Here is a 23,282-nt window from a genome sequence, read left to right as displayed (position 1 = left end):
ATTACCAGGGCTTCCCTGGTGGCGCAGTGATTGAGAGTCCGCCTGCCGATGCAGGGGACGCGGGTTCGTGCCCCGGTCCAGGAGGATCCCGCATGCCAAAGAGCGGCTGGGCCCGTGGGCCATGGCCGCTGAGCCTGCGCGTCCGGAGCCTGTACTCCGCGGCGGGAGAGGCCACAGCAGTGAGACGCCCGCGTACCGCAAAAAAATAAAATAAAATAAAATTACCAAAGATAATTTTGTCTGAAAAACAGTTTTTTATACGTTTGAGTTTTAAAAAAAGAAAAATTAAACAGGAATCTGAGATAATGCCTTCTTAAAACATCTTTTCCATAAAATTTTAAAGTTTAAATGTAAATGTAGGGAAAAGTAGAGCCAGTTTTCCATTAACATGAAATATAAACAATTTAAGCATTATTAGTCACAAAAATGAAGAGCTAAAACCAGGAATCTCAGCAACTGTACAAAGATGGCTCTAGAGTTAAACAAACACTAATAGCACCTCTAAAAGTAATATCTAACAGTTATTGAAGATGTATTATATCAGACATTATACTAGCACTTTAGATATAAAGTAATGCTCACATCTATAAATTATAATTTAGATATAATGTAATGCTCACATTTCTAAATTAGATACTGTTAGATTATTAGGCTGTTAGATTAGCTAGTCTAAGCTCAAAGGTATTTGTTTGCCAAAGACAGAAAGCTAATAAGTGGAGAGATGGTTTATCTGATTGCACAGGCCCTCTATTAACCCCTAAACTCAAGTAAGCAAGCACCTCTATGCTGAGATTAAAGGCAAGGAAAAGGAAAATACCTTCTTCAATTATTTATCATAGTCTCCAAATTCCTGCCTTTAAAGGCTTTAAGATAGGACCTGAAAACACTGTGAAAATATTTAATGGAAGAAGTGAATCAAAAAGGACCAGACCAGAAGAATGAGACACTGAGCAGCAAAAGGGTCAGTAAACTGAGGAGATGGGAAGTACACACTCCTAAAAGGAGGTCACAAAAGGAAAAGACGTGAAATGAAAAACACAAAATTGTAATTAATTATCATTTTTAAACACCAAAAATTGCCTGCTTCACAGTTTTACCAAATTTGTCTATGCCTCTTTGACAACATGAGAAGATATTAGTAAGTATATTCAAAAATAATACTGCAGGCAAGGAACTGCTCCCTCCTCTCTCCTTCTAAAAAGATAACCTTCCACAGTACAAATATGGAAAATAAACAGAATGAAATTATGAACTTTTAAGCAGCAACATACTTTTAATGACATTTACGAAGTACTTTTATGGAATAATGCTTATTCCATAATGTTAAGTCCAAAAAAGACCAATGTTTAAAACTGTATAGATCGTATTTTCTAAAATTTGTAGAAGTATACAATCTGTATATTTGATTGACAGAATAACACAACAAAATTGGCTTAACTGCTACCCACAACTAACCAAAGCTGGCGAGAATCTGCTTTCCAGAGAGAACGTTGCTTCCTTTGAAGCTTCCTTATTAATTTCTAAATCTCATTTACAAAATAAACAAACAGCTGTTAATAAGAAAAGCAGGAATTTGAAGGCAATCTAATTTTTAAAAATAGAGTTTTAGGAGAAAATGAAAAGATAAAAGCAGTCTCCCTACTCCCTTCCCTACTCCACCCCCCCTTCCCTACTCCCTTTTCTTCTACTCCCCACCCCCACCCCAACCAATGGTACCAGAAATTATTCTCCATGAAATGCCACCCACTTTAAGCCCTGTTCAAAGGAGAATCTCCATCATGGAATGACAATGATGATCATCCTATAGCATGTGACAAATGAGAGTATAATGTGCTGGTTTAAAAAAAAAAAAAAAAGCAGAAACATTTACAGATCCATTAACTTATTTGTTAAACGAACCATTTCTTTATGAGATATGCCTACTCTGTAGCCTACGTTTTCAAAGTCCTGTAGCAGTACACTTCTAAATATACTAAAACAAAAAACAATAAAGACAATGGTAATCTAATTTTTGAATACTATGTTCTAGTTTAATTTCTACATTGCTAGATTCAAAGAACACAATAGGAAGGAAGGACATTAATATTCTTTTATGATTTTCTGATAAGAAAATATAAACTGTGTACAGTACAGTTCTGAAGGAACTGAATGGTCAGAATATAATAAATTGGCTGGTTTCCACAGTGGCTGATATATTAAGCTAAATTTTGAAGCCAATGTACAAGTTTATGTCCTAAGAAAAGAATCAGTATCAAGATTTGGTAATCTTTTGGGGATGATAAAACTGTTTTGGAACTGGATAGTGGTGATGGTTGCACAACACTGTGCGTGTACTAAATACACTGAATTGTTCACTTTAAAATGGTTGATTTTTGTTTTGTCAATTTCACGTCAATTAAAAAAATATGTAAAAGCAAAACCAAAACTCAGCACAACTTTCACAATTTCCAAGCCCTTTTAAGATTCTTTCTCCTGGCATATTAGAAGACGAAAAAAACTTTTAAAAGGAAAATGTTAGCTTTCTTATGTATAACCCTATGGCCAAATAATCTTGAATGCTAACCTCGCAAAAGTATTTAATTTGATTGGTGTCTCCCACCCACCTGTTTCTTCATCTACTCTCCCTTATCTCTTGGAGGGACAGTCCCAGTCTGACTTCGCACAGTATTCATAATTCTAGAGAAATTTTCAAAAATTTCTGAGTAAAACTTTACGCATATATCTGAGTGGTACATAGTCTTAGAAAAGAAAGTGTCATAAAATCTCAAAAATCATAATTTTTACAACCATTGTTTACTTTATCTTCTTGATGAGTAAAAACCTTATGTTACTAATTTCACCCAAACTGAGAAGCCACTTTATGTGTTCTAAGCACTTATTATTGATACAACTTCCTAATTAAAAATGTACTCTGCTTTAAGATAAAAATAAATAAATAAATAAGAGCCCATCAGTGATACAATGGCCTTACTTATTACATATTTACTCGAATAATAAGCCAACAACACAAAATTTGGGCAGCACTTTTGTAATTGAGATACTCTCACAAAGTATAAAATTAGATAAAATTTCTTCTAACTTACAGTCTCTCTCACAACATGTTAGTTTCTCATTATCTTTTCATTTGTCCATGTAACTCTATAAGACCTGAGTATGAAAACTGTGCATTGTAACTTATAAAGAAAATATTAAGAAATAAGTTAAGGATGGCAAATTGATCACACCCTTATCTTCTCTCCCTCTCAAGACTCCATTAAAATTGTACAGTTGAGCAAACAAGTCCAGCTCCTAAATGATCAGACAGCAAACACACCAAACCTGGGAGAGTGTTCATGGGAGAAACGCACCAAGATGGGAACAATAGTGGGTTCACAGTCCCCTGTTGCCTATTACATAGCTAAAAATATAAATGTTTAGCTATGTAATACAGATACTTGCTCAAAAATAAAAAATAATAATGCAGTAGAAATTGTAATGAGTTACACATGTACCTGTATTACATATATTTATTTAAATTTTTAATTTAAAAATCAGTAAAATTCAGTTTTGAAAAAGCTGACATTAAAAAATGAACTGGCCCACATAAATTTTCTATGACAAGTTGCTATTATACTTCCAGTTCAAAAGATTTGATTTTTCCTGAAAGGGTACCAAGTCAAATCATGATAAATCTATTTGAATGTGTCAAAGGCATTTCAAATATAATATACATCTACAGTGGAATTCTGTATCCCTCAACACTCACCCTCAACCTGCTCTCCATTCCTGAGATCACATCCATATCCCACCTCAGTGCCTTTATTCAACATTTAGGGAAGAGGCTGTTCTCTGCTTGGAGAAGGGCCACAAGGAGGACTTCTGGTGATGTGTATTCTCTTCTATTGCTAGAAACAATTCAGTACTGGCCCTAAACTTGTACTTGCCCCTTAGCAAAGGAAGAGTTGGACTCACCTTCTTTGAAAAGTACCTACTGGACACACCTTCCTTAGAAAGTAGTTTAGCAACATAATTTTTTTTCTTTTTGAATTTTATTTTTTTAAACAGCAGGCTCTTATTAGTTATCCATTTTATACATTAGTGTATATATGTCAATCCCAATCTCACAATTCATCACATCACCACCACCACCCCCTTGATGTCCTTGCATTTGTTCTCTACATCTGTGTCTCAATTTCTGCCCTGCAAACCAGTTCATCTGTACCATTTTTCTAGGTTCCACATATATGTGTTAATATACGATATTTGTTTCTCTCTTTCTGACTTATTTCGTTCTGTATGAGTCTCTATATTCATCCACGTCTCTACAAATGACCCAGTTTCGTTCCTTTTTATGGCTGAGTAATATTCCATTGTATATATGTACCACTTCTTCTTTATCTATTCATCTGTCAATGGGCATTTAGATTGCTTCCATGACCTAGCTATTGTAAACAGTGCTGCGATGAACACTGGGGTGCTTATGTCTTTCTGAATTATGGTTTTCCCTGGGTATATGCCCAGTTGTGGGATTGCTGAGTCATATGATAATTCTATTTTGTTTTTTAAGGAACCTCCATACTGTTCTCCATAGTTGCTATATCAATTTACATTCCCACCAACAGTGCAAGAGGGTTCGCTTTTCTCCACACCCTCTATAGCATTTGTTGTTTGTAGATTTTCTGATGATACCCATTCTAACTGGTGTGAGGTGATACCTCATTGTAGTTTTGATTTGCATTTCTCTAATAATTAGTGATGTTGAGCAGCTTTTCATGTCCTTCTTGGCCATCTGTATGTCTTCTTTGGAGAAATGTCTGTTTAGGTCTTCTGCCCATTCTTGGATTGGGTTGTTTGTTTTTTTAATATTGAGCTGTTTATATATTTTGGAGATTAATCCTTTGTCCATTGATTCGTTTGCAAATATTTTCTCCCATTCTGAGGGCTGTCTTTTCATCTTGTTTGTAGTTTCCTTTGCTTTGCAAAAGCTTTGAAGTTTCATTAGGTCCCATTTGTTTATTTTTGGTTTTATTTCCATTAATCTAGGAAGTGGACCCAAAAAATCTGGTTGTGATTTATGTCAAAGAGTGTTCTTCCTATGTTTTCCTCTAAGAGTTTTATAGTGTCTTACATTTAGATCTCTAATCCATTTTGAGTTTATTTTTGTGCTTTGTGTTAGGAATTGTTCTAATTTCATTCTTTTACATGTGGCTGTCCAGTATTCCCAGCACCACTTATTGAAGACACTGTCTTTTCTCCATTGTATATCCTTGCCTCTTTGTCATAGATTGGTTGACCATAGGTACGTGCGTTTATCTCTGGGCTTTCTATTCTGTTCCATTGATATATATGTTTTTGTGCCAGTACCATATTGTCTTGATTACTGTAGCTTTATACTATAGTCTGAAGTCAGGGAGTCTGGTTCCTCCAACTCCGTTTTTTTCCCTCAAGACTGCTTTAGCTATTTGGGGTCTTTTGTGTCTCCATACAAATTTTAAGATTTTTTGTTCTAGTTCCATAAAAAATGCCACTGGTAATTTAATAGGGATTGTATTGAATTTGTAGATTGCTTTGGGTAGTATAGTCATTTTCACAATATTGATTCTTCCAATCCAAGAACATGGTATATCTCTCCATCGATTTGTATCATCTTTAATTTCTGTCATCAGTGTCTTATAGTTTTCTGCATACAGGTCTTATGTCTACCTAGGTAGGTTTATTCCTAAGTATTTTATTCTTTTTGTTGCAATGGTAAATGGCAGTGTTTCCTTAATTTCTCTTTCAGATTTTTCATCCTTAGTGTATAGGAATGCAAGAGATTTCTGTGCATTAATTTTGTATCCTGCAACTTTACCAAATTCATTGATTAGCTCTAGTAGTTTTCTGGTGGCATCTTTAGGATTCTCTATGTATAGTATCATGTCTTCTGCAAAGAGTGACAGTGTTACTTCTTCTTTTCCAATTTGTATTCCTTGTATTTCTTTTGCTTCTCTGATTGCCGTAGCTAGGACTTCCAAAACTATGTTGAATAAGAGTGGTGAGAGTGGACATCCTTGTCTTGTTGCAGATCTTAGAGGAAATGGTTTCAGTTTTTCACCACTGAGAATGATGTTCACTGTGGGTTTGTCATATATGGCCTTTATTATGTTTAGGTAACTTCCCTCTATGCCTACTTTCTGGACGGTTTTTATCATAAATGGTGATGAATTTTGTCAAAAGCTTTTTCTGCATCTATTGAGATGATCGTAAGGTTTTTATTCTTCAATTTGTTAATATGGTGTATCACATTGATTGATATGCATATATTGAAGAATCCTTGCAACCCTGGGATCAATCCCACTTCATCATGGTGTATGATCTTTTTAACGTGTTGTTGGATTCTGTTTGCTAGTATTTTGTTGAGGATTTTTGCACCTATATTCACCAGTGATATTGGTCTGGAATTTTCTTTTTTTGTACTATCTTTATCTGGTTTTGATATCAGGGTGATGGTGGCCTCACAGAATGAGTTTGGGGGTGTTCCTTCCTCTGCAATCTTTTGGAAGAGCTTGAGAAGGATGGGTGTTAGCTCTTCTCGAAATGTTTGATAGAATTTGCCTGTGAAGCCATCTGGCCCTGGACTTTTGTTTCTTGGAAGATTTTTAATCACAGTTTCAATTTCATTACTTGTGATTGGTGTGTTCATATTTTCTATTTCTTCCAGGTTCAGTCTTGGAAGGTCATACCTTTCTAAGAATTTGTCCATTTTTTCCAGTTTGTCCATTTTATTGGCATAGAGTTGTTTGTAGTAGTCTCAGGATGCTTTGTATTTCTGTGGTGACTGTTGTAACTTCTCCTTTTTCATTTCTAATTTTATTGATTTGAGTTCTCTCCCTCTTTTTCTTGATAAGTCTGGCTAATGGTTTGTCAATTTTGTTTATCTTCTCAAAGAACCAGCTTTTAGTTTTACGGATCTTTGCTATTGTTTTCTTTGTTTCTATTTCATTTGTTTCTGCTCTGATCTTTATGATTTCTTTCCTTCTGCTAACTTTTGGTTTTGTTTGTTCTTCTTTCTCTAGTTCCTTTAGGTGTAAGGTTAGATTGTTTATTTGAGATTTTTCTTGTTTCTTCAGGTAGGCTTGTAATGCTATAAACTTCCCTCTTAGAACTGCTTTTGCTGCATCCCATAGGTTTTGGATCGTCGTGTTTTCATTGGCATTTGTCTCTATGTATTTTTTGATTTCCCCCTTGACTTCTTCAGTGATCTCTTGGTTATTTAGTAATGTATTGTTTAGCCTCCATGTGTTTGTATTTTTTACCTTTTTTTCCTGTAATTCATTTCTAATCTCATAGCATTGTGGTCAGAAAAGATGATTGATAGGATTTCAATTTTTTTAACTCTACTGAGGCTTCATTTGTGACCCAAGATGTGATCTACCCTAGCGAATGTTCCATGCACACTTGAGAAGAAAATGTAACCTGCTGTTTTTGGGTGGAATGTCCTGTAAATATCAATTAAATCTATCTGGTCTATTGTGTCATTTAAAGCTTGTGTTTCCTCATTAATTTTCTGTTTGGATGATCTGTCCATTGGTGCGAGGTGTTAAAGTCCCCCATTAGTGTTGTGTTACTGTTGATTTCCTATTTTATAGCTGTTAGCAGTTGCCTTATATATTGAGGTGCTCCTATGTTGGATGCATATATATTTATAATTGTTATATCTTCTTCTTGGATTGATCCCTTGATCATTATGTACTGTCCTTCCTTCTCCCTTGTAACATTCTTTATTTTAAAGTCTATTTTATCTGATATGAGTATTGCTACTACAGCTTTCTTTTGATTTCCATTTGCATGGAATATCTTTTTCCACCCCTCACTTTCAGTCTGTATGTGGCCCTAAGTCTGAAGTGGGTCTCTTGTAGACAGCATACATATGGGTCTTGTTTTTGTATCCATTCAGCAAGCATGTGTCTTTTGGTTGGAGCAGCTAATGCATTCACGTTTAAGGTAATTATCGATATGTATGTTTCTATGACCATTTTCTTAATTGTTTTGAGTTTGATTTTGTAGGTCCTTTTCTTCTCGTGTTTCCCACTTACAGAAGTTCCTTTAACATTTGTTGTAGAGCTGGTTTAGTGGTGATGAATTCTCTTAGCTTTTGCTTGTCTGTAAAGCTTTTGATTTCTCTGTTGAATCCGAATGAGATCCTTGCCGGCTAGAGTAATCTTGGTTGTAGCTTCTTCCCTTTCATCACTTTAAATATGTCATGCCACTCCCTTCTGGCTTGTAGAGCTTCTGCTGAGAAATCAGCTGTTAACCTTATGGGAGTTCCCTGTATGTCATTTGTCATTTTTCCCTTGCTGCTTTCAATAATTTTTCTTTTTCTTTAATTTTTGCCAATTTGATTACTATGTGTCTCGGCATGTTTCTCCTTGGGTTTATCCTGTATGGGACTCTCTGTGCCCCCTGGACTGGGGTGGCTATTTCCTTTCCCATGTTAGGGAAGTTGTCAACTATAATCTTTTCAAATATCTTCTCGGGTCCTTTCTCTCTCTCTTCTCCTTCTGGGACCCCTATAATGTGAATGTGGTTGCGTTTAATGTTGTCCCAGAGGTCTCATAGGCTGTCTTCATTTCTTTACATTCTTTTTTCTTTATTCTGTTCCACTGCAGTGAATTCCACCATTCTGTCTTCCAGGTCACTTATTTGTTCTTCTGCCTCAGTTATTCTGCTATTGATTCCTTCTAGTGTAACTTTCATTTCAGTTATTGTATTGTTCTTCTTTGTTTGTTTGTCCTTTAATTCTTCTAGGTCTTTGTTAAACATTTCTTGCATCTTCTCGATCTTTGCCTCCATTTTTTTTCTGAGGTCCTGGATCATCTTCACTGTCATTATTCTGAATTCTTTTTCTGGAAGCTTGCCTATTTCCACTTCATTTAGTTGTTTTTCTGGAGTTTCATCTTGTTCCTTCATCTGGTACATAGCCCTCTGCCTTTTCATCCTAACTTTCTGTGAATGTGGTTTTTGTTCCACAGCCTACAGGACTTCTTGCTTCTGCTGTCTGCCCTCTGCTGAATGAGGCTATCTAAGAGGCTCGTGCAAGTTTCCTGATGGAAGGGACTGGTGGTGGGTAGAGCTGGCTGTTGCTCTGGTGGGCAAAACTCAGTAAAACTTTAATCCGCTTCTCCTCTGATGGGTGGGGCTGGGTTCCCTCCCTGTTGCTTGTTTGGCCTGATGTGACCCAACACTGAGCCTACCCAGGTTCTTTGGTGGAGCTAATGGTGGACTCTGGGAGGGCTCACGCCAAGGAGTACCTCCCAGAAGTTCTGCTGCTAGTGTCCTTGTCTTCACCGCGAGACAAAGCTACCCCATGCCTCTTCAGGAGACCCTCCAACACTAGCAGGTAGGTTTAGTTCAGTCTCCTGTGGGGTCACTGCTTCTTCCCCTGGGTCCCGATGCGCACACTACTTTGTGTGTGCCCTCCAAGAGTGGAGTCTCTCTTTCCCCCAGTCCTGTCAAAGTCCTGCAATCAAATCCCGCTAGCCTTCAAAGTCTGATTCTCTAGGAATTCCTCCTCCCATTGCTGGACCCCCAGGTTGGGAAGCCTGACGTGGGGCTCAGAACCTTCAATCCAGTGGGTGGACTTCTGTGGTATAAGTGTTCTCCAGTTCGTGAGTCACCCACCCAGCAGTTATGGGATTTGATTTTATTGTGATTGCGCCATTCCTACCATCTCATTGTGGCTTCTCCTTTGTCTTTGGATGTGGGGTATCTTTTCTGGTGAGTTCCAGTGTCTTCCTGTCGATGATTGTTCAGCAGTTAGTTGTGATTCCAGTGCTCTCGCAAGAGGGAGTGAGAGCACCTCCTTCTACTCCACCATCCTGAACCAATCTCAGCAACATCTTTCATTACTGGAGCATGTTGCCCACAAATACCCCATGATTAGCCCTTCCCATCACTCCAAGTGTTTTACTCCTTCCTACCATATTTACTTTTCTTCCTGAGAGCCATTCAGGAAAACACCTTCTCTATCCCATTACTTGCCATTGATGTTTTAGTAACACTTATAAGTGAACATTCTGGGAGCTCCCTCATGGCCAGAACCTAAATTTGACACTGGCCTTAAGAGATTAAAAAACAAAAGCAGAAGCCACAGTCCCTATCCTTCAGACTAAAAGTTTCCCTTTCCATGAAAAGGCTGCATCTGGACCATTAAGAAGGAGACAGATTTTCAGAAAACACTTACCCTCCACCAGGGAATTTATTTTGTCTCAGAACAACCACACTAGGATTGTTTTTATTATATCCAGCCTAAACTCTTCCAGGAGCAGTTTCAGCTCCTTCTATCATTTATGTAATACCCACTTATAGACTTGAGATCTTATTAAATAACTCTTTCCCTTTCTCTTTTTCTGGCCAGTCAATTAAACTTCCTTTAACCTTTGTTCAGATATTAATGCTACATTTTAATTAATTCAAATTAATTGTCTTTTTTTAAAAAATATTAACCTAAGAACTGTGTGAAGATGGACCACGACTATGGTCAGAATCAGTGTGCAGATGGGACTGAAACATCAACAATCATATAACGTGTGCTGAATCTGGAAGCGAGAGTTGAAGAATCTGCTGTTGCTGGGAATTCAAATCAAACAGATAAAAATTTATTGAGTGCTTACCTAGGACAAGCCTCCAGTAAGGACACATACAAAGAAACATAAGACTCAAAAACATATCTGATCCTGAAAGAGTGAATAATCTAGCAGAAGAAAATAATATGAAGGATTTTACCTACTGCATAAAGGAGAATTCACTTAATTAATCAAAACAACAAGAAGATACTTTTTATTGTTTATTATCAAAATTTAGCAGAATGATAAGAGTGTGGGCACAAGAAAGTCAAGAGTGCAGAGAAACACACACTAAGACACTTTTGGTGTGAAAACAAATTGGGAAAACATCTCTGAAGGGCAATTTGACAACAAGTACCAATACCTTTTTAAAAATACATACTTTTGACCAGAAATTGCATATCTAGGGATTTTTCCCAAATAACCAGTCTAGTATTTAAAGATGCATGTGTACAAGGAAGCAAGCAACATGGCTTGCAACCATGAATAACTACAAATAATCTAAATGTCCTACGATATGGACATTAAAGTGATGATGTAGCTGGCTAAACATATCAACATGGAAATATCTTTAAGGTAGGGTAAATGGAAAAATGTAGCTTTATTAAAAGTACGTAGTATTTCTCCAAGTAATATGTATCACTGTTTCTAAAGACAAGCAATGTCCCCCCCAAAAAAATTAAAACTTAAGTTAAAATTTAAAAAATTTAAAACAATAAATAAAGACGAGCAATGTCCCCACACATTCTAATATGAAAGGCCTAGAACAAGGCCTGGAAATGTGAATTTTCAACATGCTCCCCCATGCACACACAGATACATACATGCACACATTCACCTGGGTAATCCTGGTGCAGGTGTTCTGCAGAGGGCCCTCTGAAAAATGGTGCATTAACATATCTCAAATTTGGGAAAGAGTGTATGTGCAAAATAGAAACACGATAATATAAGAATCTACAGTCTGGAACTGATGTTGAATTAGGAAGAGTAAGAGACAAAACAATAAGAAAATGAAATATAATACATCCAGTCGGACTATCATGCAACCATTAAAACAAAAACCACGGTGACACAAACAGAGAATATGATATATTTTTAAGTTATGTTAACACCAAAAAAAGGAACCCCACAAAAATCTAGTTCAAAAATGGGCAAAGGAATCTGTGACAACACAGATGGCCCTTGAGGGCATAATGTTAAGTAATGTCTTTCTCAGACAGAGAAAGACAAATACTGTATGATATCACTAATATGTGGAATATTTTTAAAGCTGTATTCATGAAAATAGAGACTAGAATAGTTGTTACCAGGGGCTGGGGGTAGGGAAATTGGGGAGATGTTATTTAAGGGAACAAACTTGCAACTAGTAGATAAATAAGTCCTGAAGATCTAATGCACAACATAGTGACTATAGGAAACACACTGTATTACAGATTTCAAAGGGACTAGATCTTAATTTTTCCCACCATAAAAAACGAAATAATAATTACGTGATGTTATAGAGATGTAAGTTAATGCTATGATGGTAATCATATTGCAATATATAAATGTATCAGATCAACACACTGTATACCTTAAACCTACACAATGTTACATATCAATTAATTTTTTGATTTTAAAAAATAGGCATAGGACTTACATAGACATTTCTTCAAAGGAGATACACTAATGGCCCATAAGCACATGGAAATAGCTCAACATCATTAGTCATTAGGGAAACACAAATCTAACCTTAGTAGGTATGAAGTGAGATACCACTTCATACCTACTAAGATGCTATAGTTTTTAAAAATGGAAAGTAAGTGTTGGTTAGTATGTAGAAAAATTGGAACCCTCATACATTGCTGATGGGAGTGTAAAATGATGCAGCCACTGGAAAACAGTTTGGCAGTTCCTCAAAGAGTTAAAAATAAAAGTACCCTATGACCCCACAATTCCAATCCTAGGTATCTACCCATGAGAACTTAAAACAAATGTTCAAATGCTTGTACATGAATGCTCATAGCAGCATTATTCATAATTATAGCCAAAAAGTAGAAACAACCCAATGGTGAGTAGATAAACAAAATGCAGTATACCTATTCAATGGAATATTATTCAACCTTAAAAAGAAATGAAGTGATACTTGTACACCAATGTTGACAGCAGCGTTATTCACAACAAGCAAAAGATAGAAACAACCCAAGTATCCATCATTAGACAAATGGATAAACAAAATGTGGTGCTATACACATACAATGGAATATTATTCCGCCAAAAAAGAAAGGAAATTATGATACATGCTGCAAGATGGATAAACCTTGGAAATATTAAGTGAAATAAGCCAGATACAAAAGGATAAATATGGTATGATTCTACTTATACGAGATACCTATACAGACAGAAAGGAAAACAGAGGTTACCAGGGGCTGGAGGGAGGGAAGAATATTTAATAGGTACTGAATTTCCATTTGGAATGATGAAAAAGTTCTGGAAATGGACAGTGGTGATGGTTGTACAACACTGTAATTGTACTCAATGCCCCTCAATTGTACATTTAAAAATAGTTAAAATGGCATATTTTATGTTATGCATATTTTATCACAATTTTTAAAGGCAACACAGTAAATTATTGTCAAAACAAACACACAAAAATAAAGAAATGAAGTAGTGATACATTGTATAACCACATATGAACCTTGAAAACATCATGCTAAGTGAAAATCTGGACACAAAAATCCACACATCATATGATTCCATTTATATGCAATGTACAGAGCAGGCAAACCCATAGAGGCAGAAAACAGATTAGTGATTGGCAGAGAAGGGAGAGAGTGGAGAAGTGAGGAATGAGTGCTTAATGGGTACAGGGTTTCCTTCTAGAATGATGAAAATGTTCTGTAGTAGATAATGGTGATGGTTGCACATCATGAATGTACTGGAAGCCCCTGCAGTGTACACTTTAACGCTTAAAATGGTCAATTTTATGTTACATGAATCTACCTCTATAAAACAAAAGCAGAAAAACCATCAAACACACACAATTAAAACTATGCAAAGGGCTTCCCTGGTGGCGCAGTGGTTAAGAGTCTGCCTGCCAATGCAGGGGACAAGGTTTCAAGCCCTGGTCTGGGAGGATCCCACATGCCGCGGAGCAAGTAGCCCCGTGAGCCACAATTACTGAGCCTGCGCATCTGGAGTCTGTGCTCTGCAACAAGAGAGGCCGCCATAGTGAGAGGCCCGCGCACCGTGTTGAGGAGTGGCCCCCACTTGCCGCAGCTAGAGAAAGCCCTCGCACAGAAACGAAGAGCCAACACAGCCATAAATAAATAAAAAAAATTTTTTTTAAAAAGGCAAAATTCCTTTAAAAAAAAACTATGCAAAAACATATGTAAGTATAAGGAGAAAGACAAAGTAGAAATACAAAACAAAAAAAAGGCTTAGGTGGGTCAGGTTGAGTTTTTTCTATTTTTTCAAACTTTTTATCAACATTATTATATTGTTTTCATAATAAAAAGAGAACTATCAAGTATCAAGTACCTACTAAAAAATTAAGCACTGTACTAGGCATTTTCATGAATCATGAGTACTCTCCCACATGCTGGGTGAACAGGAAACATTTGATAGAAACATGGAAGGGAGAGCAAAAGAATCTAGTTATGGGGTGGGGGGACTGAATTCATTAGTTATGTATTGCTATCCAACAAAAACTCCCAAAACATGGCTTTAGGAGACATGTTTGTATATTTAATGTGTGAGCATAGATGAACTCCCTAAGGTCAACACTTGATTTTCCTATATAATTTAATAGCCCCAAAGAGAAATCAGAATTAATAACAGACAGCATTCTTTTATAAAGAAGCAGGACAGTGTTATAGTTATAATTCCTTAAAGTTATAAGAAAACTGGTCTGTGAGTCTAGTTGTTTCCCAGTCAATTTTAACCATAATCCAATGATCATACCTGTATTTTGATATAATTCTTAAAATTATTTTTATGATCTCTGTTTATAATTTCAGTTGTCTTTATAAATAAACCACCTGGAAACCCCAGAACCATCAATTCTATAGATAGAACCAGTCCAGGGAGTTTTATAAGGCATCAATTCAGTTCTTATAAATAAGCTGGGTATAAGATCTCATCCTTAATAAATGTATTCTGCCCTTTTGATATTTAACTGGGCAGTAGATTAAGATGTCTTTGGTAGGTCCGGATCTCTGCTGTTCCAAAATCAGTGGATACTACCTTGGAGAACTCAAGGCTGAATATCACACCGGCATCATATCCTTTAAGGAAAGAGGATTCCATCAATCTTGACTGTATTTCTTAATTGGTCATGGCATTAGAGGACTGATTAGGTAGGAAAATCCTATAAATAAGCTGCTCTAGTCCTGACTAGGATAAATCTCCAGTCTTCTTAAAACATGTATGTATAAGCAATATAATGACCAAAAAGCTATCCACAACTAATTGCTTAGACTTCAAAAGTACAGTCATTTGCAATGTAGTAATTCCATGATAATCATTTCCATTGCTTTTCATGATGCCTGTAATTTAACAACTAAACCTTCATGAGGGTTTTGTTGCCCATAACTTAGTAATTTTTTTTGTCTAACCTGAACTAAGCCCCTTATATATGTTGTCACAAATGTACAGCTAGAGTTATTCTCCAATCAATACAGAATTAAAATCAAGAATTGTCAATGGTGGCTAAGCCTCTCAAACTCTGCAGTTGTTGCCAACTCTACTCCTTTCAAATCAAGTACAAAAGCATACAAGGCAGCTAAGTTTAAATTTCCACACTCTGATCACCTCTCACTGGTTACTATGTGAGTGTGTTGTGTAGGGTACCCATAAAAATACAATCGTGTAATGGCAAGAACAGGGATTCTGAGAGACTCTGACTGGCCCAGCTTGAGATGTGTGGTGGGTAGGATTCAAAGATAGCCCCCAAGATCCCTGCCCATGCTGTACACAGCCTATAGAATCCTCCTCACTTGAGCAGGATTTGTGATATGATGAATAGTCACCGCTGTAATTACATCATATTATATAAAACTCTACTGTAATAGACTAGAGAGCAATTCTCCTGCTGCCTTGAAGAAGCCAACTACCATGCTGTAGAGAGGGCCACATGGCAAGGTACAATGGGAAGCCTCTAGGAACTCAAAAAGGTCCTCCACTGACAGCCAACAAGTCCTGCAACCACAAGAACTGAATTCTGGTAACAAGCAGTGATCTTCGAAGAGAGCCCCAAGCCTTACATGAGACCAAAGTCCCAGTCAGCCCCTTGAAAACTGGTAAAAGACCCTGAGCAGAGGACACAGTCAACCCACGACAACACTCCTGAACCACAGAAACTGTAAGATAGTAAATTCATGTTGTTTTATGCCACTAAGTTTGTGGTAATTTATTATGCAACAACAGAAAACCAATATAAGTCACATGCCCACCCCTTACCTAGAGCAGGGTGGAATACCTTGATAAACAGGCGAAGTAAGTTTGCATCCAGTGGGGAGGGGTGGTCCTCCTTAAGTGCAATTGAAGTGTCATTACCCGTTGGGAGGATGGATACTGGAAAAAAGAACAAAAATCATCCACCACAATATATTCAGCATCTGACATCTCATAGGCTTTCAACATTCAACTCACAACTCTCCCCTACCGTTGGCTCTCTCTACTGCCATATACACATTTCTAGATCTACATGCCACTGAGCCAGAGACTAACAAAGAATACATGAGGGCAACAAAATCTAGCATGAACACTAGGCTAATATAACGAATTATAGTCTTGAATCTGCACTAATTAGCTATGTGACCTTGGGCAACCACTCATGGGCCACAGTTTCCTATCTGTAAATAAAAGGATTGGAGTAGCTTTAATGTTTCTTCCAGCATTAAAATTCTGATTTATTAAAATTCTAGGGGAGGGCTTCCCTGGTGGCACAGTGGTTGAGAGTCCGCCTGCCGATGCAGGGGACACGGGTTTGCGCCCCAGTCCGGGAAGATCCCACATGCCGCGGAGTGGCTGGGCCCGTGAGCCACGGCCGCTGAGCCTGCGCGTCCAGAGCCTGTGCTCCGCAACGGGAGAGGCCACAACAGTGAGAGGCCTGCGTACCGCAAAAAAAAAAAAAAGGCAATTTGATTTTTTAAAAAGCCTACAATAACTCAAATAAGTTGAAAGTTAAATGTTAAATCTAGGCATTTCACTTTTGAAATGCTGCAAAGAAAAATTAATCACAATTGTTCTTAACAAATACACATTAACTTTGTAATATATTCTTTTCCTTTGCTGTCTTCCTTTCCCCTCACCAAAAAAAAAAAAAAAAAAAACCTCAGTAGAATTTCTGATTGAACTATTTTAACCATTATCAATTCCCATTACTGTCAAGCTTTTAGGCAAGTGAAGAAAATTCTTAAAAGAGGAAGGGGAAGTTAAGGAAGAGTAATAGAACTTTCCGTTAAATATTATCCTTCAACTGCACAGAAGATAGGAATTTTTAAAAGACTTCAAGATACAACTAATAAAATAGTAAGATTAAATTATAGGTTATCGCAGCACACATAGACTCTACGAGATAAAAAGAAAAAAGACAAAACTTTACTTCTTCTTGGATAGTATCCTATTGGAAAAGTGCAAGTAATGTTCATATAGATAAAATTTATGCCTGGGAATGTCAGGAATAACATTGCTCCCATATAATATTCATAGAGAAATGGAGACCACCCGTGTAGCTCTCCCAAATTAAAAACAAAAAGAGAAAATTTCTAAAAGCAAAATCTCAAATTAGATAAAACTTATTCTTACAATTCCCAGGTATTTTGCTCTCCTTCCACAATTAAATGGATCTAGACACTTAGCACCTTTATTTAGTTAAGAGAAACGGTACTTAAAAGTCTCAGGAAAATTCACCCAAATATCAAGCGAGGTCACTTAACATCTGGCCTTCCCAAGTGCAAGGATTTGCCTTCCTGCCTTAATATGAAATGTAACATTATGAGAAAGATGAAGTTCCCCTGAACAGTTACAAATACTTAAAATAGTAAAAGGCCCCTACTGTTTTCTGGAAATCTTCCATCAACAAACAACTTGCTGCTCTCGGGGCGCCACGTGCTACGGAGCTGCGCGTGCGCCCTGGTTATCACCAGCGCCAATTCTCGTGCCTCGTTCCCCGCCTCATTCTCTGAGGTGAGCGACCATAGTACAGACCTACCCGGTTCTGAGAACTTTAACGAAATAACGTAAATAAAGCACTTAGCACAGTAGCTACACTTAACAAGGGAGGAAATTAATGGCATTTAAAGGTAAAATGCAGACCTAATGCACAGAACTTTGTTCTCAAACCACCTGCAAGTCTCCCCATCACTTGAGAAAGCTTGGGAAACACTCGGGACACGATTTCTTCCAGTAGGGCTCAGCAACGAGGGAGTCATTGTGGGGAGAAGAATGAAAGATGACTGAATGAGCAGGAGCCTGCGAGAAGCGAGCCCACAGGCAGCGGTCGACTCCTCACGCCTTCACTCACACCTCCCTCTCAGAGGAGAGCTCGACGCGACCTACGCGGCAAACGCAGCCGGCGACGCAGAAACTTTCCAGGGCGCGGGCCCGGAGCACTGAGCGAGACGAATCTTTGTTTCACAGTTTTCTCGGTGACGTAGTGAGGAAGCGGGAGAGCAAAAACCAGGTCAGAGACCAGAAGCCAAGCAGGGTTGCGACTTTCGATTTTCCGAGCGCAGGGAAGGGCTTCTAAGACTCGCCTTTAAAGGCGTTTACTTAAACTACTTAAGGGAGTTTCTATTATTTCCTCGCGTTCACGGGGTAATTCCCGCAATTTGGCCAGTCAGCCTCAGCCACCTCTCACACAGCAGAGCTCGCGGAAGTTGTAAGCCCCGCCCACTCGTGAGGCTGGTGCGCATGTGCCCAGTTGTTTTAACACTAAAGGATTTCCGCCTTCACGTCTTCTCCGTGGCAGCGATGGCCGAGTGGTTAAGGCGTTGGACTTGAAATCCAATGGGGTCTCCCCGCGCAGGTTCGAACCCTGCTCGCTGCGGAAAAGGAAGAAGCTTTTTTACCCACTTCCAACAGATGCTGTCATACGATAATCCGTACTCTTCCGGCTGTATTTCCCCTATCTGCCCGCTAAATGGCCCGACTGCAGAGAAGTTAAATGTCTCACAGAAAAGCCAGTAAATGTCAGTGCTGTAAACATACGCTGTTTACACTAGTGGGAATAGCCTTTATTCCCTTTATACTAAATAGTAACTAACGGTTTTAGAATCTTGTTCCTTGTTCACAAAATAAAAATAAAATGAAGATAAATATTGCCGGGAATTTTCAGGCTATCACAGCCAGAACAAGATATCATCTCATTAAAACTGATGGCAAGGCTAATGCGACCTCTCCTTCCATCCTAGAATCACCTTCAACGGTTCCCCCACCACATCCAAAAGTGGTGTGAAATGGGAGATAATAAAAACTTTTAAAAGTTCAACTTCTAAAGTATGATAGGTAGATCCACATGATGGAACACTGCATGTAGCCACTAAAATGATATTAATGACATGGGAAGACTTTCCCAATACATTGCTAAATGCAAAAAGTCGAACAGGTTGGAAAACAGTATATATTATGATCACATTTTTGTTAAACAATTCAGTTATATAACCGTTTATGTGGCAACAATGGCAGAAAAAAAGAGAGAGTGAATGGGGGCTGGACAGAAAGAACCAAAATGTTAGCAGTAATTATTATCTCTGGGTGGTGGGATTTGGGGGTTTTAATTTTCTTAACAGATAGTTTCTTGCTTAACTGAGTTTTCTAAAATGTGTATATTGATCCAGTATTTTTTTTAGTAATAAAAGGAAATCATGAGGTTAGTCTGAGACCCTGCACATCCCCTTTCTGCTCCCTTCGCCCACTTTCACAATCTCCCTCCCACTCCATGCTTTCCAGGTGTTCTTATGGAGCTCCCTAACACCTTAAGGCTATGGATAGCTTTCTGTGGTACCTGAAGTAGATTCCATCCACACAGCCCCCATCCCATTTGAGACTTGACTGAGCATACACATTCACCACATTCACATCTTCAGTCCCTCCTCTCTGCCCAATCCCCTCCTCTTCTGCCCCCATTCAAGCCACTTATAAATGACTGTATTAGTTTCCTAGCTGATTTCCTTCCCTCTTTCAGTCAGGATCACATTCAGCAGTAATTAACAGAAAAATCTAACTCTAGTGACTTAAATACATAAGGGGTTTGTCTCAAGAAATCTGGGAATAGGCAATTCTCAGATGGAACAGGGAACAGGGCTCTTTCCAGCTTTCTGCTTGCCATTTTTAATGCATAGGCCTCATCCCCTGCTTGTTGTCTCATTGTCCTAAGATGGTTGCCAAATCTCCAGACCTCACATCAGTATCAGCTAGAAAGGGGAGAGACAATACCCCTCAGTTTATATGTCATTTACATGCACTGTGTAACATGGCTACCACTAGCTACAAGGAATTCTAGTGAAATAAGTGTTTTTAGCTGAGTGTATTGCTACCTAAGTTAAAATTAGAATTCCACTGTTAAGGAAAAAAGATGGATGGGTACTGAGTGGGCAACCAAATGTATCTTCCACACTCTTCTAACAGGAAAGTCAAAAGGCCTTCAAAACAAGTCCCCTGTCAACCTTCCCAGCCTTCCCTTTCTTCTCTCCCATCTCCTTTTATTAGAAGGCCTCCCAGCACTGTATGATGGCTCATGCCTTTGAACCTTGTTACATGTTCACATACAATTACCTATACGTAATCCTTCTTTTGCCTTAACACTTTCTCCCTTCCTTTGGAGAAGAGGACTGCCTATCATTTGAATTCCCTTCCTAGTTAGAGGACTGGCTCTCTTTTCGAATCTACATGTAAGACTCTAATTCATCTTTGCTCCCCCTTCCCCCATCTCCAACACAGAAGCTGAAAAAAGCCACTTATTAGCTTCCCAGACTCCCTTGCCACTAGGGAGGCAGCATGTGACCTAGGCCCAACCAATCAGATGTGCCCACCCGCAACTTTCAATCAGAGAGATTAATGCAAAGAAGCAGGGAGGGTAAGGATCCAACCTGGTGGTGAGCAGAGGCCATAGTAGCAGCTGCAGGGATTGCTAAGGGCAGCAGCACCAGGGCTGCAATTGGGGTTTACAGTTGTTCAGCAGCGGCGACAGTAGTGTTTATACCCAACTTGCTCTGTGGCGTCATTCTGCCTTGATCTTGGGCTTTGCCTAGCCTAACTTACTCCTGTCCCATTTTCCAAAAGTGGCTTTAGCCCTCCTGGCAATTCTGTGAACTATTTAATATCCTTCCAGTAAGTATTCTGCTTAAATCAGCTCCAGTCAATTTATTTTCTTCCAAATATCAGATATAGCTTCCCTCTTCACCCCACTATCACCTGCTGGGAAAATTCATGTTCTTTCTTCCACCTTCTGAGTAAAGCATTCCTGCAATTTCCAGGGTTGACCCAGAAGCCCCATTTTTATTCTTTTATTCTTGCTACTTATTATAGCAAGGCTCACATTGATCTATTTCTGCCTGTTTGCCTCTCTTCCCGCTAAATAGTAAATTTCCTGCAAACATAAAAAGGGACCATGTCTCTTATCTTTGTACCCCTGCCTCACACAGAAAAAGTACTCGATAAATCTTTAACGAAGGAATGAATAAATACCTGAATCTGCACACAAATCCACACTCAATCCCTAGAATACCCCCAAAAACTGGGCGAGGGAGGAAGCCAACTTGCTATCCTCCTTTTGAAAGTCACTAACCTTTGCCCTTAGCATGAGTTAATTCAATATACAATATCCTCTTCTCCTTCCCTTTCCATTGCCTTCCCTTTCCTTATTTTTTCCTTGCGTTCTTTTTATTTGTCTTCTGTTTCCTTGTCTTCTAGCACTGAAAGGGCAGATTGAACCAGGAGGTAAGTGCATACAGACCTCCATCTCTCTGGTCACCCCCCATGCCCATCTCCCTGAGAGTGGTTCACTTTCACCCTGGCCGCCGTGTAACCTGAATGTCAGCTCTCTCCATGGGGAGCAAAGGAACATCCACCAAAGACTTTAGAGAGGAGATATGGAAGAGGTTCTGCAGTGCACTCCTCAGAGGACACAACCTCAACATTTCTCTTCATCCAAGTCCCCCAGCCCCTTCGCTCTCCTGTGCATCCCCTGGAGCCTGCCTTTTCCAACCCAGCTGCACATGGTGCATGACCTTGAGGATTTTCCCTCAAGACCCCAGCTTTTTCATTCTTTTAGAATACAGAGTAATCCAGCTGTGTCCCTGTGCATTGGCATCAGTGTGCCCAGCAATCAAAGAGCTACCCTTAGAAGGCAGAGGAGGTTATAAATGTGATACCAAAGTCTCCTGCCCCACCAAATATTTCTCTACCCACTTCTATTAATACAGGATTAATCCTGCAACTTCCCAATCAGGGTTCAAAAAGGTTTTCAGTGTAGATGGACCGAAGGGAATTTTTTGTAAATTGTAATCAGTTGATCTGAAGGCAAATACTGAACTCATAACCATCCCTCCCTTCCAAATCCAAGTCCTTCTCCATGTTCTTCCAGTTTGTAGCATCTCCTGCCACAGAGCAGGACACACCCACTTGGAATCATCCTGATACTTGCTATTCCTCACCTCATTTCCTATCCAACCCAAGTGCCACTGAGTTTACCCCTAAATATTCTCAGAATCCACTTTGTTCCAAATCTACCACCACCACCCAGTCTAAATCAACATCACCTCTCATGTCACACTTGTTTTAAGATAAAACTTCTTTCATAAGTAATCCTTCATATTGGCTGTTATGTCTTCACAAGTCCCCCATGCCCACCTTTGGAGGAACTGCTCCCCAGTGTGCCCATGTCCCCAAGAACATGGTCTTAGGCTCTCTCTAAATGCTAGAATGCAAACAACTAACGACGATACCTAAGTCTTAGCTCCTGCAGGGGTTAGAGTGACAGAACCTCTGACACTGGAATTTTCAAACAAAACAGATGACTTTTTTCTGTCTGAAGCACTGATGGAGAAAACTTAGAACTTTCAGCTCTTGTTCTAATGACTACTTTTCTTCCCAACCTACATGAAGGTAATCAGACAAGCTCACCCAAGCTAGTAAACTGGATGTCACAGGAAATTAGTTATTTCTTTTTCCTTCCCACTCTCTCCCACTTCTACTCATTAGTCCTAGGTCTGGGGACACTCTTTCATGGACTGGATTCTGAGGCCTAAAAGAGTGGATGGGATGGACTTAGATTTACCTTAGTTGCTTTGCCTGGTACTGGGCTGCCAGGGGAGGCATGAGTGAGCAAGGCCAGGTCTCCATTGGTATCTCTAGGCCATTCCGAAGATTCCAGTGACAGAGAACATGGCCCATGGGCTTCATGCTCTTGAAGCTTTCTGCTGCCTGAGGTCAGGGAAGGAGAAGAGTCAGCGATTGGTAAGATTCTCACTGAGGTACTGAGGTACGGCACAGCCCCCGCCTGGTCAGTTCATCAATCCCAGGTCCCATTCCAGGGATCTCAGAGCCCTTTGTTCTTTCATATCACATTTATTCCCAAACACTTTTGGGGGATATGTTTCCCTCCCAAACATATTCATTTGAGACAAGATTCTCAGAGTATTTGTCCAGCAAGGGACTTTTAGACATATTTCACCTGACACCACATAAGATAAGTATACACAGTGTCCATCCAAA

At 38.9% G+C, this 23,282-nt stretch overlaps 1 protein-coding gene across 10 annotated transcripts in view; it reads right to left on the bottom strand.

Annotated features, from left to right (window-relative positions):
• CTNNA3 (catenin alpha 3) overlaps nucleotides 1-23,282 on the bottom strand; it is a 1,677,393-nt gene that overhangs the window by 1,639,957 nt on the left and 14,154 nt on the right. For 2 of the 10 annotated variants that reach the window (XM_079899786.1, XM_079899787.1), the window contains 2 exons: nucleotides 22,846-22,991; nucleotides 16,023-16,136 (listed from right to left, as the gene is read on the bottom strand). Coding sequence is in view for 4 of the 10 variants with exons in the window: in XM_079899778.1 (XP_079755904.1) it covers nucleotides 16,023-16,136; nucleotides 17,883-17,928 (160 nt within the window). In the remaining 6 variants the exon portion in view is untranslated. Of the gene's footprint in view, nucleotides 1-16,022; nucleotides 16,137-17,622; nucleotides 17,763-17,882; nucleotides 18,145-22,845; nucleotides 23,124-23,282 lie in introns of those variants that run through there. The other 8 variants (XM_079899778.1, XM_079899783.1, XM_079899789.1 and 5 more) reach the window with 6 other exon arrangements.

Source organism: Stenella coeruleoalba (assembly GCF_951394435.1).
Source record: "Stenella coeruleoalba genome assembly, chromosome: 16".
Taxonomy (NCBI): domain Eukaryota; kingdom Metazoa; phylum Chordata; class Mammalia; order Artiodactyla; family Delphinidae; genus Stenella; species Stenella coeruleoalba.
The sequence above is the reverse complement of the archived record's forward strand: the minus strand, read 5'-3'. Positions and strand labels throughout refer to the sequence as shown.